This window comes from Mirounga leonina, unplaced genomic scaffold (genome assembly GCF_011800145.1).
Source record: "Mirounga leonina isolate KUSES-001 unplaced genomic scaffold, KU_Mleo_1.0 Mir_125, whole genome shotgun sequence".
In the NCBI taxonomy this organism is placed as follows: domain Eukaryota; kingdom Metazoa; phylum Chordata; class Mammalia; order Carnivora; family Phocidae; genus Mirounga; species Mirounga leonina.
This window is the reverse complement of record NW_023270305.1, coordinates 32,070,881-32,088,347: the sequence shown is the minus strand read 5'-3', so window position 1 is coordinate 32,088,347 and position 17,467 is coordinate 32,070,881. Positions and strand designations below refer to the sequence as shown.

General features: G+C 56.9%; 3 protein-coding genes across 6 annotated transcripts; 2 read left to right on the top strand and 1 right to left on the bottom strand.

Moving 5' to 3' along the window:
• Positions 1–382: 382 nt before the first annotated feature.
• Positions 383–7,605, top strand: VAMP5 (vesicle associated membrane protein 5). Its single transcript, XM_035001164.1, has 3 exons — positions 383–712; positions 6,167–6,304; positions 6,772–7,605. Exons 1-3 carry the CDS (start codon positions 398–400, stop codon positions 6,979–6,981), a joined length of 663 nt encoding a protein of 220 aa, XP_034857055.1. The 5' UTR covers positions 383–397; the 3' UTR covers positions 6,982–7,605.
• Positions 7,606–9,518: 1,913 nt separating this feature from the next.
• RNF181 (ring finger protein 181) lies at positions 9,519–12,104 on the top strand. The gene is made up of 5 exons (XM_035001163.1): positions 9,519–9,654; positions 10,288–10,418; positions 10,598–10,707; positions 10,890–10,964; positions 11,242–12,104. The coding sequence occupies exons 1-5, from the start codon at positions 9,569–9,571 to the stop codon at positions 11,299–11,301; spliced, it is 462 nt and encodes a 153-aa protein (XP_034857054.1). The 5' UTR covers positions 9,519–9,568; the 3' UTR covers positions 11,302–12,104.
• TMEM150A (transmembrane protein 150A) lies at positions 11,755–16,274 on the bottom strand. 4 transcript variants are annotated; one of them, XM_035001159.1, is made up of 8 exons: positions 16,192–16,274; positions 15,502–15,676; positions 15,004–15,051; positions 14,576–14,662; positions 13,898–13,965; positions 13,450–13,577; positions 13,070–13,247; positions 11,755–12,802 (listed from the first exon to the last, which is right to left on the bottom strand). In XM_035001159.1, exons 2-8 carry the CDS (start codon positions 15,564–15,566, stop codon positions 12,561–12,563), a joined length of 816 nt encoding a protein of 271 aa, XP_034857050.1. In that variant the 5' UTR covers positions 15,567–15,676; positions 16,192–16,274; the 3' UTR covers positions 11,755–12,560. The 4 variants fall into 4 exon arrangements, with proteins under 4 accessions (XP_034857050.1, XP_034857049.1, XP_034857051.1 ...); XM_035001158.1 differs by lacking the exon at positions 16,192–16,274 and having other exon boundaries at positions 15,502–16,094; XM_035001160.1 differs by lacking the exon at positions 16,192–16,274 and having other exon boundaries at positions 13,450–13,545; positions 14,863–15,051; positions 15,502–15,552.
• Positions 16,275–17,467: the final 1,193 nt, after the last annotated feature.

The following is a 17,467-nucleotide window of genomic DNA, read 5'->3' as shown; positions in this document are numbered from 1 at the left end:
GCTTCGCCCATCCTCCCTCCCCCTGAGGAGCAGGGTCATATGAGGGCAGGGCTGCAGCTGCCCTTGTGGTGAAGAGGAAATACAGAAAAGCCAGAACTAGCACCTTCTCCCTGGGGGTCTGTTCACACAACATACATTGTATAAGTGTACATACAACTGTAACAGGCAGTGGTACCATTTTCGAAATACACAATTCAGCGGCAGGTAGTGCGTTCACAATGTTGATTGCGAATAGTTTCTTTCGTTCTAAACTTTTCTTCGGGGAGTCGGGTTTGGGTTTGGGTTACCGGTGAATGCACTCACCCGGGTGGCAAAGACCCGGCCCGGCTGGCTGTTCGAGGCGTCTCTAGCACAGTGCCCAGCGTTAGCACGGATACAGAGGCTCGTGGAACGAGCGATGCCTCCGCTCCGGAGCCCACTCCACTGTGCCCGGGTCACAGATTGGGCCCCCGACGTGTGGCCAGCGTGCAGCGCGAGCACCAGGCTGCTCAGGCGTGAGGCCCTCAGTTCCGGAGGCTGGGGGAGCCGTGCGAAGCCGGGCGGGGTGCCGGCAGCTTTCGCTTTGCGGCGGTCCGGGTCCGGGCTCCGGGCAGGCGCGCCCCCCGCCCCCGCCGGCCGCGGCCCCGCCCCTCCGCTTCCTCCCGGGTATCTGGCACCGCGGCCGCTGGGCGACAGAAGAGCCCGAGCTGGCGAGGCGGCGGCAGCAGCTATGGTGAGGGCCCGGGCGGGGCGGAGCCGGCCGGACGGGGGGCAGAGGGCGATGTGGGGGTGCGCGGCCGGAGGCTGAAGTCCGAGGGCTGGGGTGTCGTCCGGGACCCGCGCCGGTCCCCCCCCCACCACCGTGAGGTGGCCGCGGCCAGGAGCCGGATGGGGGCCAGAGCCTCTCCCGGGGCGCGCAGGCTGGGAAGGGGAAATTTGGCCGCCTGCGCGCAGTGTGCATGACTCCGGCTTCCCCCTTCCCTGGGCCAAGTGGTTAGGAGCCCGGCCTTCGGAGGCAGACTCCGGGCTGAGATCCTGGTGGTGGCCCACTTACTGGCTCTGTGACCCCGGGCCAGTCACTTAACCTTCCCGAGCCTTCTTTTCCGCATCTGTGAAGTGGGGTCAGCAATACCTGATTCACTGGGTCCTTGCGAGGTTAAGGGAGATACAATGGCAGAGCCCTGCCTGGCACCCAGAACCTGCTCCTCAGGAGTGGTAGGTAATGTGATGACCTCTTCAGCCCTGCCCGGAGCCGTGAGAAGCCAAGTGTGGCCTGGGAGTTGGAAACCTGAGCAGATGGGGTGGTAGAGGCCTTGCCAGCGCCGTGGCAGGGTATTGGAGGGCACACTCCTTTCCCTGCGGAGAGATAAAGGGAGACGTTTACCATAAAAGTTCCCCTGAAGTTATCAGACTATGGCACAGTCCTGGCTCTCTCCTAACCTCTACTGAGGGACACATTCTTGAGGTGAGTCATCCCCCACTCCAGCCGCAGACTCTGGCCTGTGTCCCCACTTGCCATCTCTAAGGCAAAGGTGTCAGCAACAGGAGGTGCCAGTAGCTTTCCTCCATCCCCTGGACTCCTAGGAAGATAGGCTGGACAGGAAGCAGGCTTGGTGCTTTAAGCTTCTGCCCTGGAGAAACTGGCAGAGGTGTGATGGATGTGGCCTGGCTGGGGGTCATGATGCCTGGATGGCCTCATCTCTAGGGAACCGGAGGCAGGAAGAGGAAGCGGGGCAGGAAGGTTGCACTGAGCTCTAAGGCCACGCCAGGAAACTGAGAGAGGCTCCAAGAATGGGACAAAGCTCCGAGCCCACTTCCCAGCAGGCAGGGCAAGGGATCAGGCAGGGCAAGGGATCAGGCAGGGCTAGGGGTGGGCTTCCAGTCAGCCTTGAGCACTTGGGGAGAAGAGGAGACTCCTGAAGTGAAGGCTGAGGCCAGGATAATTTATGGGGCTTCATCTGAGGCCAACAGTGGATCAGAGCCTGGGGGGGCGGGGGTACCTTGATTTTTCTCCCCTCCCGGCTCCTGGCCCCATCCCTCTGTTTCTTGCACACCTGCCCCTTTCTCTGGCACCACCTCTTTCCCTTTCTTCTTCCCACCCGGTTCCCTGCCTGGTCTTTCTTCCTCATCCTCTCCTCTGATTCATTCAGTCAACAAGCATTTCTTGGGCATTTCCTCTGTGCCAGATGTGGTGACAGGTATAGGCAGAGAGCAGGAGTAAATAGTGATGGGAAAGATGAAACCTGAATGGGTAAGGGCTTGAATTCATTCATCCTATAGATGGTCCTCTCTCCTGCACTGTCGAGTGAATGTGGGTTTTGAGCCACGGGCTTCCCTCATATAGCACACAAGTTGACTTGGCCACATTAAAAAGTCTGGGGAGTCTTTGGCCAGCCAGCTAAAGGACTTGACCCCCCTTTACCTGCATTCACTTTAGCACCGTGGTTAAGAATGTGATTCTTGGAGTCTACACTGGTTCCACTCCTGGATCGTCTACTTACTGGCTGTATGACCTTGGACAGGTGATTCAACCCCTCTGAGCCTCAGTTTTTTATAAAACTGGGATAATAGCATGCCTTCAGTGGATTGTTGCGAAGATTAAATAAGATCAGGTGAACAAACAGCAGGCACCATGCTTAGCTCAGAGTATGTGCCCATTGGATGGTGGCTGTGTTCACCGTCAAGACCTAGAACCTTCTCAACAGCCTGCAGTGCCTGGTGGACATAAACTCCTTGCAGCTTATTGAAGGCCCAGGTGATGTTCTGTATTTAGGTTAGAGACAAGTGCACACGTTTGCAATAAGGAAGAGCTTGCTTGTCTGGGTATTTTGTAAAATTATTTAAGAGGTTTTATTGATCACAGGTATTGAACAGTTCTTGAGATCTGATTGCTTAAAAAAAAAAATCAGCGAGGGAAACTTTGGCTCCATCCACAATAATAGCTATTATTTATTGAGCATTTAGTACGTGTCAGGTATTGTGCTAAGCACTTTGTAACAGGTCACATGCGTTAGCTAACGTGGTAGATATCATTCTTGTCGCCACTTTACAGATGAGGAAGTGGAGGGTCGGAAAGGTCTCGTAGTTGGTGAGGAGCAAAGGCAAGATTTGAGGGAACCAGGGCTGCAGTGCAGAGCCCCGGCCCTTAGCTCTGAGCTCAGGTGAATGCTGACCTAGGAAGGAGCTGGTACACCCCTTCGCTGCCCCCTGTCCTGTGACTAGGACAGTGGTAACAGCTGCAACAGGGTTTGTTTGGCACCCGCCAGGAGAGAAGGGAGACAGGAGACTTAGGACAGGGAGGTTGGGAGAGCTTTGTTTTCAGAGGAACCAAGGGTATGTGGCCTCGAAACACCGGAACTATTTGAGGGTTGTAGGTGGGATATTCTGTACAGAGGGTAATGGTCTGTGGAGAACATTTCCCGTGTAACTGCCACCCCCTGTCTGCCAACCACGCGGCTGCTCCGCACTCCACCGTGCCCCCTCAGCCCTGCAGACCCCAGGCAGGGCTGCGATGCACCCCTCTCAGCCCCCCTTCATCTCTATGCTTTATTTATTTGACACACACACAGCACAAACGGGGGGGGCGGCAGGCAGAGGGAGAAGCAGGTTCCCCACTGAGCAGGGAGCCCGATGCTGGGCTCCATCCCAGGACCATGTGATCATGACCTGAGCCGAAGGCAGATGCTTCACCGACTGAGGCACCCAGGCGTCCCTAGAGAAATTACTCTGAAGCCCCCCTCCGCTGTCCCCCTGGGCTCAGAAGTCTACACTAGGTCTTGTTCCAGTCTTCCGTCCAGTGAGTGTCTTCTTCTGGACTTCCATTCTGTGTGTTCGCTGGTCCCACCCTGCCCCTCCGCCCTTACCCTCGGCCTGGTCTGTCCCTGTGGAATGCCCCAGCTCCGCCCTGTCCTGCAAGGGCTCCTCCCCCCGGGGAATCCGCTCTCTGAGGGGGGCTCCGACCCTCAGCGTTGGCACCTCACCGCACAACCCTCCACTCTTCCCTACCCGTGTCACATATGTCCCTTTCCCCCAGCCTATAGTGAGCTTCTTAGGAACAGGCACAACTCATTCAGAAATGTTTTTTCCCCGTGTCCACTGTGTGCCAGGCACTATGCCGAGTTCACTACGGCTGGACGGAGCGTGGCCCTGTCCCCTGGTCCCTTACCTCCATCCCCATCCTGTAGTTCTTCATTTCTCCCCGTGCCAGCAGAGACCTGTGCATGTAGTATCCTTTCTCCTCTGGTTCAGGGAGGCCAAGGAGGGCCAGGGGGTTAAGCCTGAGGCCTCTGTGTTCCCTGGAGCGAATGTGTTCATTTTGGCCCGGTCCCACCTCAGCCCGGACAGGCCTGGCTTCGCAGCAAGAAGCACAGCCAGGTCTCCTGGAGAATGTGACCCAGTGCCATCCCGTGTTGGAGCATCAGAGAACAACAGCTGTGGTTTTCATAGCGGAAAAAATAATATTCAGCATCCCACCAACCTCTAGCCGTGATTGTCATTTGGAAGCTTTGCCCATTCTCAGGTTTTGGCCCTGGCCCATTATGAAGGTGGGGATGCCTGGGACTCTGTGAACATGGGCTGTGGGAGTTTGTTGACTACCACGGTAGTGAGAATAGTGCTGATGATGGCTGACTGAGGACAATGTACAGATGAGCGCAGCCCCCCTGCTCTCGGCATTATTGCTCCTTGTTCCCCAGTCACTGCTCCCCAGCCTGGGAGTGCACCCCTCTGGCATGGTTTGCCTGCCCCTCTCCAAGCAGGTTGCTTTTCTAGTTCATGGGTAAATATTGACCTACTTGGGTTTCAGATGCCTGCCCCTCGAAACTCCTGCTGGGCTGGATAAACACACTGGGATGACATCCCTTGAAAATAAGAATTGCTTTTGGATGAGCTATAATGTGACTGACCCACTCACTGAGTCCTTGTAATGGTCAGCACTGTGCTAGCCCCCCTGGGCCACCGGGATGGGAGCAGACAAAGGTAGTCCCTTCCTCTGGGGCTTGTGGTCCAGTTGGGGAGATAGGACTCATATACTGGGAATGCTTGCAGGCTGTGTGCAAGGCAGCTGCAAGGATCCTGAATGTGAATTCTTGCCTGAGTAGGAGTGGCCCTCTGTGACCACCAGATCTTTCCCCTTTCTCTGGTTTTAAGTGGAATTCAGTCAAGTGCCAAAATGTCTGTTGCAGACAATGGGCAATGTGGTCTGGCAGGAAAAGGAGCTTGGCCAGTGCTCTGTGGGGAGGAGATGAGAACAGGGATGGGCTGCAGCGGACTAGGCTGGGAGGAGGGAGCTGCTGTGGTTTGTTAATCTGCTGGGATTCAGCTGCTCGTCCCTGGACCTGCTCCTGGACTTCCAGCTCTTACTGGGGCCTCCTGCCTTGGGTCTCTCTCAGTTGCCTGTGTCCAAAGCCCAGCCCCTTTCTTGCTTGTGACACATGCTCTCTTCTCCCCTGTTCTCTCAGCACTCCCCACCCCTCCCACGCTTGGACCCTGCGCCTCCCTTCTTAGTCCTCTGAAATGAGCTGGGTTCTTTTGTCAGGTGTGGTTGCTGCTAAAGCTGAGAGGTCTAAGTGTTGGTCTCATCTCTGTGAGTTGGACCCCAGGGAAGATCCTGGGTAGCTGGAAGGCTGAGGCCAGAGGCCAAGGAGGCTGAGGTTTCACAGGCAGACAGGGAATCAATTTTGAGCACTGATGTGGGAGTAGGGTCATGTCAGGAGGCAGAACTGGCCTGACTAGTCAGAAGGAGGTCTGATCTTTTCAGTTGGTTTCTGTGTGTCTGTGGGGTTAGGCAGAGGTTATGATGTGTGGTGGTCCAAAGCCCAGGGTAGAAGTCATCCTAGAGCAGGTGAGGAAAGTATCTGCTTTGTGGGGCAGGGGTGGGGTGAGATCCTGGGAAGTTTCCATCCGGGGGCATCTTAGAGGAAACTGAGATGCTGTAGCCAAGGCTGACCTAGGACCTGCCTTGATGGGCACAGAGAGGAATCTGTGAGATCAGAGGCAAGCCACACACACTCAGGAGACCAGTCCTTCACTCTATACATATCATACCCTTACCTGAAAGATGCTATTCACCCTACCCATACATGCCCCCCCCCCACACAGCAGGGGGCAAGGAGACCTCTAGGTCTCAGGATCAGATGAGGGCCGGCTGGGGGCCTCATGCGGTTCTGACCTTGGGCTTGGTGCCCAGGCAGGGACAGAGTTGGAACGGTGCCAGCGGCAGGCGGATGAAGTGACAGAAATCATGCTCAACAACTTTGACAAGGTCCTGGAGCGCGATGGGAAACTGGCGGAACTGGAGCAGCGTTCAGACCAACTGCTGGACATGGTGTGAGGCCTGGGGAAGCAGGGATGGGGGTGGGAGAGGCGAGGGGGAGTCCTCAGAGAGAGTTCTCAGGCTGTGCTCAGGGTCTCTAGGCCCTTGGTGGGGCCTGAGGCTTGCCTGAGGGCCAGTGTGGGACCTATGGGTTTGTAGCCTAGATTAGCTCCAGATAGGCCTCATGAAGTCAAAAGTCCTTGGTTTGAAGCCGTGGACCTTCCTGAAGGTTGAGGGCTGGTATTGTTAACTGGGCGTGAGCCTGTAGGGGTGCGAGTCCAGGGCTACACAGTGTCTGAGACCAGGAGTCAGGTTGGGAGGGTCCCAGGGTGGGCGATGTAGAGAAGGGGAGCAGAGAGGCTGGGAAGATACAAATTAGGCCTTGCTGGGGTCGGGGGGCGGTGGGGGGTTGGGAGAACCTGGCCCTGGGGTTCCAGGGAAACCACTAACTCCCACCCTATGTCTGGGGATGTTCACAGAGCTCAGCCTTCAGCAAGACAACCAAGACCCTGGCCCAGAAGAAGCGCTGGGAGAACATTCGTTGCCGGATCTACTTGGGGCTGGTGGTGGGCGGTGGCCTGCTCGTCCTCCTGATTGTGCTGCTGGCCATCTTTCTCCCACAGGGCAGTGGGGGCAGCAGTGCCCCACAGGCCCAGGACGCAGGCGTTGCCTCAGGGCCTGGGGACTGACCCAGCCGGGCCTGGAGGAGAGGCCGAGTGGCCGCACTGGCTGGTCCTGGTCTCCAGAGAACCCTGGCGTTTGCTCCCATCTGAGCCACCCAACTGAGCACTGAAGAGCAACCCTGATATGTGCACCTTTGCATCGCCTACCACGCCACAGACTGGTCCTTGCGGGCAGCCTGCTGCATTGGCCGCTGCCAGGCCGGCCCCACTTGGAGCTCAGTAAAAGCTGCTGTTTGGTTAAAAGTTGCTGCTTGGTTAAAAGCTGGTGTGTGTGTGTGTGTGTGTGTGTGTGTGAGTGTGTGAGTGTGAAGCTCTCCATGTTGGTTCATCCTGCTCTGCCTCCACTCTTGGGGTTGCTTAAAAAGTCGGTAGAAGGACTTCACCCCTGGGAGGTGGCCCCTTTCCTTTTCCTTCTGTACTTTATCCAACCCTACCCAGACAGATCCTTCTGGAGTGCAGGTGCAAAGACAGAGTGGCTCCCAAACCAGACCCTTCACAACCAGGGCCCTCTGAGCCTGTTTCCTTCAGAATGAACTCTATTCTTTTTCTGATGTCTTGAGGATGCTCAGAATAGGACTCCAGAAGAGGAAAGCACCTCAAAGGTTTTTTTTATCTCACAAGGCTCTCACTTAAAAAAAAAAAAAAAGATTTTAGGGGCGCCTAGGTGGCTCAGTTGGTTGGGCGACTGCCTTCAGCTCAGGTCATGGTCCCGGAGTCCCGGGATCGAGTCCTGCATCGAGACTCCATCCCAGGATCCTGGGATCATGACCTGAGCCGAAGGCAGTTGATTAAACAACTGAGCCACCCAGGCCCCCCCACCCCCCCCAAGCCTCTCATTTTTAAATAGACTTTTCCCTCTCTGAACACTCCAATCTCAATTTCTCTCCTACATTCTTCCTCAAGCTTTACACCTGATTACAGATGAGGCCAATAGCAGTGAACATGGGAAGGGCTTCTCCCGTGCTGTAACGCACCATCACAAAGGATAGCCTAGAGTTTGCCCTGTAGGCAAGATCTTGGCCTTTTCAAAGTTCCAGGGCCACACAGGGCTAAGCTGGCAGGGCCTCAGGGTCACAGGAAAGATGACTGGGTAAAAGGCCATGGAAGAAAGAAAGACTGCGGGATCTGGGCAGTCTCTGCCTGGGCTATTTGACTGCACCTCAAAGTCAAGTGTGGGTGGAAGGGGAATTCAGAGTCAAGTGTGTAACAACAGAAGCAGTTCCTTGTTAGGTAAAGTGAGGGCTTCTGACAGAGAAACAAGAACAAAGCTGAGAGCTGTGTGGAGCTTTACCTCTCACAGAACTTGTTACTTCCACGGGGCTCATTACCATCTTCTTTTCGGAAAGATGGGGGAAAACACTTGGCCCTGTAGTTGGTCAGCAACACCACTTAAAGGCCATGTGAATTTGGGCAAGCCACTTCTGAGGCTTGGGTTTTACACATGTAAAAGGGGACATACTTAACTCCCAGAACAATTGTGAGGATTACTTATGTTGTGTGTAAAACATCCGTCAATGTAATGGTTCTAGATGCCAAATAAATGATAGCTATCATCCAAATCATTTAGTGCAGTTCTCAACCCTGCCTCACATTAGAATCACCTGCAGAACTTCTAAAAATACTACCCCTAGGCCTAGATCAGTGAGTACCAGAGCTAAGATTTAAATCCAAGTCTGTGGGATGTCTGGGCACCATCCATTAGCCACTGGCCTACACAGCTTCCTTACGGGGCCTAAATCACTTAAATCAGACTCTTTGAGGGTAAGTATCTGACGCAGGGTTATTTCCCCCTAAAGCTGCAACCCCTCGTTCTCTCTCCAGAATAGTCATGGGTAGCCAGGGAGGCAAACCGCTTATTGAATTCAAGCCACTGATTTCTCGGAAGCTCGGGGAGAGGCTGCGCAAGGGGCTGAAGGTCACACACATAGTCCCATGTGAGGGTAAGGCCCCAGATTCCCCAGCAGGGCTCTTCCCTCCCTCGGTGGGGGAGTTTTGCCCCACCCTTTATTGTGCCTAACACAGAGGAGATAAGTAGGAAATTTTTGTTTTGCGGGTCGGAGGGGAATCAAGAGCCAACTCCTGAACCACTTAGAGAGCAGCAGGTGCAGAAGTACCCGGCGGGGACCGGGCAGAGCAGCGGGAAACGCCGTGATTCCAGGCTGGCAGTACCCTGAGCCCCTGCGCCAGCGCCTCGCTCTCTGGAGGGCCTCTAGCATCTTCACGTCCTAGGCCCTCTGAGCCGCAGAACGGACTGACACGACCCCTACAGCCCCGACATCTGGCTTTCCAGGGCGCTGTGGACGCGAAGCACACGTCACTCCCAGACCGCCTACCCTAGGTTCGGAGTCCAAAACATGTTTTCTGACCGGCCCTAGCCCCTGCCATTGGCTTTAGCCTTTGGTCACCTGATCTACTCGAGCCACGAGAGGCAGCAGAGTTAATACTTCCGCTTTCAGTGCCCCGAACGAGCCTCTGTGCCCGCCTTTTGGATGCTCTGATTGGTCTTCCTCTCTCAGGCCCGCAGCTTATTGGCCAGCTCCGCGGGGCCGCAGTCTAGTGGGGTGCGAAGGCTGTGTCAGACAGCCCGGCTGCCATGGCGTCCTATTTCGATGAGCACGATTGCGAGCCGTTGGATTCGGAGCAGGAGGCCCGAACCAATATGCTGTTGGAGCTCGCAAGGTGGGTGCGCGGTGCTGGGAGGTGGGGGCCCAGGTATCAGGTTTCTGGGCTGGGGCTGGCTGGAGAGGGCGGATTATATGGGGCAGAGATTCTGGGGAGGACGGATGAATAATCTGGAGAGTTAGTCCGGAGACGAGATTCGAGGAAGGTCGATAATTTGGATCATCCGTGGTTGGGCCGGGCAAGGGGATTGTGGGAAAGACTGGAGCTGGCGAATAGGGGGGAGTCGGGAGTGGGACGGTAGCCGGTTCTAGCAGCTACGGGAGAAGACGGGTCATGGGGTCAGGAGAGAGGCCTTGTGGGTGTGAGTAGGTACATTCGTTAGGAACAAGCACGGAAGTCCAGACTGCCACTTGGAATCTGGCTTTACCGGGTCATTTCCACTTGGCCTGAGTAACTTTTCTGAGCCTGTTGCCTCATGTGTAAAATGGGACTAAACAGCTTGCATGCTTGGGGTTGTCTTATAGCAACTCCAAACCGTTTCCCACTGTGCTTTTGATCTACTGAGCACTTTAGTGGGGTAGCTGTTAGTACTAGCTGTTCAGGGTATTTATCTGTTAATGCCTAGTGGATTGTGGGGGCAAAGAGAAGGGATGGTTTTCTTTGGTTCTGAACATGCGTCATTCTTCCCAGGTCACTTTTCAATAGGATGGACTTTGAAGACTTGGGGTTGGTAGTAGATTGGGATCACCACCTGCCTCCACCTGCTGCCAAGGCTGTGGTTGAGAACCTTCCCAGGACAGTCATCAGGGGCTCTCAGGCTGGTAAGAACACTAATTCTTACTGCTGTTTGGCGCAGGCGTGCCAGACCCACCCCCTCCCAAGCTAGACTGGTCTAGCCCTTCAGTTTTCCAGGTCAGGCTGGGGCAAGAATGTCCTTCAGGAGTGGGAGCCGGGAGGTAGGGCCTGTAGCAGCTCTCCTGATCAGCACTCCCTCCTAAAGAGCTCAAGTGCCCCGTGTGTCTTTTGGAATTTGAGGAGGAGGAGACTGCCATTGAGATGCCTTGCCATCACCTCTTCCATTCCAACTGCATTCTACCCTGGCTAAGCAAGGTACTGCTTCCTTTCTCTCAGCCCTCACCCTGCCCTGGGCCCCGTTTTCAAGCCTCTTTCTGTTTATGGACTTTTAGGGGATCAGAGAAGGGAGAGGGGTAGGGGTGGGAACTGGGAGCAGGGGAATGATATTAGCTGATGAAGACCAGACCTGGGCTGGAACACTGCCCTCCTTTTCTCAGACAAATTCCTGTCCCCTGTGCCGCCATGAGCTGCCGACTGATGACGACACTTATGAGGAGCACAGACGAGATAAGGTAGGGGCTGGTGGTAAGTGGAGAGGTCGGGTGGTAATGGGGACTCCCCAGTCCCTGTCCTCAGTGTTCTCATTCCCTACCTTAGTAGCCCTGGGTCGGCCTCAGGGTCCCTGGCTCTGGTCGTCTTCCTGGTGACTTTGGCAAGGGACAAGAGCCTTGGCAATGTATATGCTAGGGGCCTGAACACAGTGATAGGTAGCCCCATGATAGCTGTCCCATCGCTCCACCCACAGGCCTTCAGGTATGGCCCATGCCCAGTGTGCCCTCTTTCCTTCAGGCTCGCAAGCAGCAGCAAAAGCACCGACTTGAGAACCTCCATGGAGCCATGTACACATGAGGTGCCTGGGGTGGAGCACCTGTCTGCCACAGCATCTTCCTCTTGCACCTGAATCCTCATTAAAGATTTCTTTACCCACCCTGCACTGCATTGCTCACAGGCCTGGGCAGGGCCTCTGCACCCTCCATAAGGTCCCTACTGCTACTGGGGAAGAGAGGCCTGAACCACAGAAAGCACCAGGCTGTGTGTCCCTTCCTGCCAAGCCTACTGGCCTGAGAGCAGTGGAACCCAGGTCAAGAACCTGGCCACTAGACCAGCCAGTGCTTGGGCCTATGTGCTCATCGTTGGAAAGCAAAATGGGTCAGGGTCTGGCATCCAATGGCTACTTACAGATGGTAAAGAAAAATTAGCCTACATCTCTCTCCCCTGCAATTTTTAGTCAACCTTGGAATCCCACAGGCTTTCTTTAGCTTCATTGTGAAAATTGCTTCTAGCATTTTAAAGTTGTTCTATGGATGACCCCCCCCCCCACCGCCCAATATCCCTTACTAAGGAAGCCAACTTCAAACCACACTCTGAGTGGGGGAAGGATCATGCCAATTCTTCAGACAGTTTAAAGGCCTAGAAAGGGTTTCAAGCCCTTGAGGGGTATTTGGATGGCACCAGGCATCCTTTATTCTTAGCAGCCCTGCTCTCAAAGAGCATTGGGCACTCAGACTCTCCCTGAGGGCAGGGGTTTCCTCCCATCCTTTGCCTAGGGAAAGCCGTCCTGGCTTAGGCCCTCCCTTGATTCTTTAGAACATACTACAAACATGCAAATTAGAATTCTTTTAATAGATTAAAAAAAAAAAAGTACTAAAATACCCATGTGGTTCTGCTGTATTACTTGCCCAAAAGAAAGTAAGGGGCAGAGTGAAGAATCCCAGTGCACCTCAGTGGGCCCAAAAGTGGGCCTTCCCACAGACTTCTGTCCCTCTTGCTGTTCCCAGCCCCCAATTCCTGCAGCAGGAAACCCCAGTGGTGTGGCCTTGGCACTGGGGAGTAGAAGGCACCTGAAGGGCCGGCTGGGTGAGTGAGGATATGTGACCTTTAAACATAAAAACAACACTGCAGAGTCGGGGAGTAGCCTGTGTGTGGCCCAGGCTGCTGCCAGGCCCGCTCCGCTATGGCACAGGTGGGTGTGGGATGGCCATTCCTCCAGCAGCAAGGAAGCCTGTATCCCAGCAGAATACTTTCTCAAAATCGTTTTTGGTACAAAATAAATGCGAAGTTAAGAGGTGGGGAGCTGCTGAGGCTGGGCCAGCCACCCTCCCCAGATCTCAGATCATGGCGATGCTTTCAGGAGCACAGTTGAGGTGAGTGGAGGTGCTACAGCTCCCGGAGGACTTGCAGGCCCGGCCAGGGGCAGGCTGCAGCGCGGCCACCAGCGTCTCTGAGGAGACTGCCCCAAACTCGTAGCTGAAGGTGCCGTAGAAGATGAGGATGTCGATCACGAACACCCACTCGCACAGGGCTGCCCCGTGCTGCAGCTGAGAGCTCTCATGCATAAAGAAAACACCGCCTGGCATGGGGCTAAGGAAGTGTTCAGTGGGACACGCGGCGGCTGGTGACAGCCCTGTCTCCCCAGGTAGATAGCTAAGCTGGGGCAAAGAGCCAGGTCTCCCCACCTGGGAGGGGAGGAAGGAAACCGCACTGGGCAGTATTTTCTGGATATGTGTGTGCCAGGCTCTCGCCCACCCCCCGCCCCTCACCCCCACCCCCCGGGTCTTGGGTGGGGAAAGGCTGGGCTAGAGGAGGAGTTCCTGGCTGCCCCGTCCTGGAAGGATACTGAGGACTAGGGTGACAAAGGCGATGGCTGCCAGTACAATCCGCAGGTAGGCCATAGCCAGGTCCTGGGGGGCAGTGGCCCCATGGTAGGAGAGGGCACAGTGCAGGCAGACGAAGAGCAGCCCGGCGGGGAAGGCCACACCAGTTCCGATGTAGTGCAGAGACTTCGCATGATCCACCTGGGCCCAGAGACAGGGGCTGATCTGTGAGGCAGCCCCCCGACCCCTCTTCCCCCCGCCCCCTTCCCTCCCAGCCCCTCTCTCCCCACCCTCAGCCTTGAAGGGCTGTCTCTGCAAATGGGGTCAGCCTTCAGGGGACTGAGGGCACCGGCAGAAGCCAGGCCCCGTTAGTAAAAGTTCAAGAGGCAGGCAGGGGGCACACCTGGAAGTTGCCGACCACCACGAGGCCCGCAGCGTTGGTGCAGCCCGTGATGAGCGTTGTGGTGTTAACCCAGGAGTGACGGCTCTGCTCCAGGAGCTGCCCGTAGAGCAACAGGCAGATCAGGACCACTGGGGGAAGAGAGCACAGGTGGGGCCGGCACTGGGGCCCTCCTCCCACCAACTCCCCCACCCCCACCCCCGCCAGACACTCCTGAGGGCTGAAAGGGAATAGAAGGGCAGGTAAACTGGGTTTCCTCAGGCTCTGGCCAGCAGGGTGGCTGTGTGGGAGCCTTTGGCTCTTGTTAAAGGAACAGGAGAGAAGTGGCCCTTCTTGCTTTAGCCCTTGGTGGGGTGGGCTACACTGAACAAGGGTTTCCTGGGCCTTTCTGGGGGTGGGGTGGGGAGTGGGTTGGACTGGGCTGGCTAGGGGGGCTGAGGGCACAACTCACCCATGAAAGCACCCATGTTGCCAATGAGGCTGAAGAGGCAGCTCTCTGGGGGATATGTGCCACACTTGCTGGGGGTGGGGGGCAAGGACAGAGTGAGAGAGGGGTAGGAGTACTAGCACCCCCATTCTGGCCCATCTGTCTCTTGCTTTATCTGTGCCTGTTCCTTAGCAGGCAAGCCACTGATTTATGAGAAGGGCCCGTTGTGTACACAAACAACGGGCCCCAGGCTGGGCCCTCCCCCAGAGCAGAGCTCATGTGTATGATGGGTAAGGGAGTGCCCAGGATTGCTTGGCAGAGCCTGAGACTCCTTGGACTCCCTGAGATTGTCAAGGCCTGCAGCCAGTCTGGCTTCCCTGGAGCCAGAACCGGGGCTGGGCAATCAGAGGGCTTGAGCTTCAGTCCAGGTGCCTCCACTTACTAGCTGTGTGACCTGGACCGATGACACACCTCAGTCTGTTTTCTTGCCTACAAGATGGTGAAAACAGGAGGTGCCTGGTCATGGCAGGATTAAATGGCGCTATGCACATCGAGCACTCAGCACGGTGCCTGGCACATAGTGACTGGCACGGAGAATTGTTCTTAAGTGATCTTAATACACTCATTATTCCTGAGACTGGGGGACAGGTCTTTGCCTGAGGGGCTTGGGTCTCCCTGACCTGCCCAGTTTCCAGACTTTACCTGATGAGGGGGACATCATCCAGGGTGCAGCAGGTCTTTGGGCCCCCTTGTTCAGCGGGGTCAGGAGAGCAGGATTCGTTGTAGGACCTGGTAGGCAGGACAGAGAGTAGCCTGGGGAAAAGGGGGTTCTCCCAGCTTCTGGGCCTAGAGCCTCAGGCCCTCAGAGACCACCCTTCCAGACTTCCCTTGGCAGGGACAGAAGAGCCCACTTCCCAGAACCCGCCTGAGACAGAAGCCAAAGGGGTGAAGGGATGGTGGGAAACAGGTAGATGGGCATGGAGCCATGCCTGGGGAGGGGCAGGCGTTGCCAATGTCAGGTAAGAGCTGTGAGGCCCAGGGTCTCCGTCTGGCTCGCAGCTGCCCCGACCCAAGAGGGAACAGAGATGAAGGGAGCTTTAGAGGGAGGCTGTCTGCAGAGTGCGCCATACCAGTTCTCCACAGGGCATGCGTGGCGGTTCATCACGGCCATGGCATACCTGTGGAGGCAGAATGGTCACCCCACACCCATGGCCCTCCCAGCCCAGCTTGCCCCCACGGACTCTTTTCTCTTGATTCTGGCCCCATTCAGCCTTTGTTCTTGCTGGGGACTCAAGTTGAGGTGGCCCTGAAGCTTGATACCACATGAGAACCCACAGCACGGCCCCACACTCGAGGACCTCTGGAAGTGGCCCTGGATGGAAGGTCTGTCAGGGTCACCCTACTGGACAGCAGTGGTGCCAGCTTGTCTGAAGGGGCTGTGTGCCCAGGCACCAGGCCAGGCTTGGGAGACAGCTAGAGTGATCCTGGGTACCACCCTGGAGCCCCCAGCAGGACAAGGGACTCTGTGTGCCACTGAGCTCCTGTTGGGTCCTGGCTGGGCCCCAGCCCTCCTCAGCCTTGGCCCATTTTGTCCCTTAGTCGCCCTCCCCCTCCCCCTCTTTACTCACACAGTCCATAGGCCCGTGATGGAGAATGCTGACAAGCTGACAGGAAGGAGGATCCAGGCGGTCATGAGGGAGGGGAGCCAGGGTGGTGTAGGGGGAAGGACAAGAGGTAGGTGGGAAAGAGGGGGCTGGCCCAGCTACCTTAAGATACTTCGCCAAAACCATCAGCGGCCCAGGCCTGGTGGAGAGAGACAGATCAAAGTCCAGGGTCCAGTGACTGGCCGCAGCCGGTGGGGGGAGAAGGTGGTCAACACCTGATTCACAGCGCCCACATTTGGGGCTGAGCCCACGCCAGAACGTGGACACCTTCTGGCCTCCACCGTGGGCCTCCGCGTTCCACCCGAATGCCACCGGTGCGCCCCAGATGCTCAGGCGGGGCCGAAACATCTGGGGGGGGGAGTCCCGCTCCCACGCCGGAGGGACCGGGTTGGGGGAGGGGCTGCAGTCAGGGCCGTCCAAGGGGCCGCGCCAAGGAGAGCCTGCGGGCGGGTGCGGGGCCCGGCGGAGCGGCGGCCGCGCGCAGGCAACACCTGACCGCCGGCGCCCCGGGGGAGAGGCGGGTTCGCGCAGGAAGCCCAGTCCGGCCCCCGCCCGCGTGGGCGTACGGAGCCCCCACGGGAGCCGGGAACGCGAGCCTCCCCAGCGGATCCCCCCACCCCGAGGGCCGGGGACACGAAGGGGCCCAGTACGCACCTCCCCGGAGCGCCCCGCCGCCGCCGCCGCCGCCGCCGCCGCGCCCTGCTCGGCCCCGCGTGGCGCCGTCTCTGGCTGCGGCCCTCTGAACAGCCCTGGAAGGTTTAAAGGGCCGAGCGGCCCCGCCCCTGGCGCCCCAGCCGCGCCGCGCCGCCCGCCGGGACGTGGAGTCCGCGCCGCCCCGGTCCCCGCGCCCGCGCTCGGCCGGAGACTACAACTCCCGAGCCCCCGCGCCCGAGTGGCGGTGGAAGCGTGGGCGGTGCCCCGACTTTGGGGCCCTGAGAGCCGAGGGCTGTGGCGTGGTACTCGGGCTGAGGCTCCGACTCCGAGAAGCCCGTCGTCTCGCGTACCTTGTTTCTGCGGTGGAAGCTTCGGGGGAGCGGGAAGCTCCGGAGCCGCGCCGCTGTGATCGGCATCGCGCACAAGGCTGGAGGAAGCCTCCCTCCGCCGCTGGGCACATTTTTGCAGCCCGGACCGGCCGACAGTAAGACCTGGGGGAACCTCCCTCAGCGCGGTGCCCCTTGCCTGCCTCTGTCTTAGGCGAGGCGGGTCCGCGAAGAAGGGAGCACAAAGCCTTGGCTGTTAAGTTCAAGCGCCCGCGATTGGGTTTATGCTTCCTTCGGCTCAGCAAACTCTGGAGGAGGGCTACTTTCATGAGATACTTTTTATTTTCAAGGCTCCAGGTACACAGAATACTGTCCAGAAGTCAGTGTCCAAAACCTGTTTCCTAGCTGATGAACACTTACTTGAAACAAGGCCACGGAGACCAATGGATATCCATGGTCACACATGGCCAGGTAATGGTAAAGAAAAGGCAGACTGGAGACCCAGAGCAATTTGGGAAGAGGAAACAGGATTGTGTGGGAATAAATTACCATCGGCTTCACCAAAATGTACAGGCCAAGGGTGCCTTCTTGGACATTGTTTTCATGATAAAAAGGGTGGGAACACTTTTTACATACCCAAAGTGTATGTGGCACTTTTAAGAAGCCGGTCAGATGCTGGCACCCCGTGAGAGAGCACCAGGGCTGACAGCCGGCTACCGGAAGGGAACACGGGCCCAGGCTGCCAGGAGCAGGGGGAGCTTAGGTCTGGCAGCATTGGTGCATGAAAGGTAACGTGCAGAAACGGGGCCCTGTATCATGAAGAAAAAATGGAGCAGATAAACTTCTCAAGGGCTTGAAGGAGCAACCTTTTTTGGACCAAATGGAAGGTAAAAATGGAAACCGGAAATCTATTGGAGAGCGCTTTTCCGAATCAGGACAAATAGTTTAAG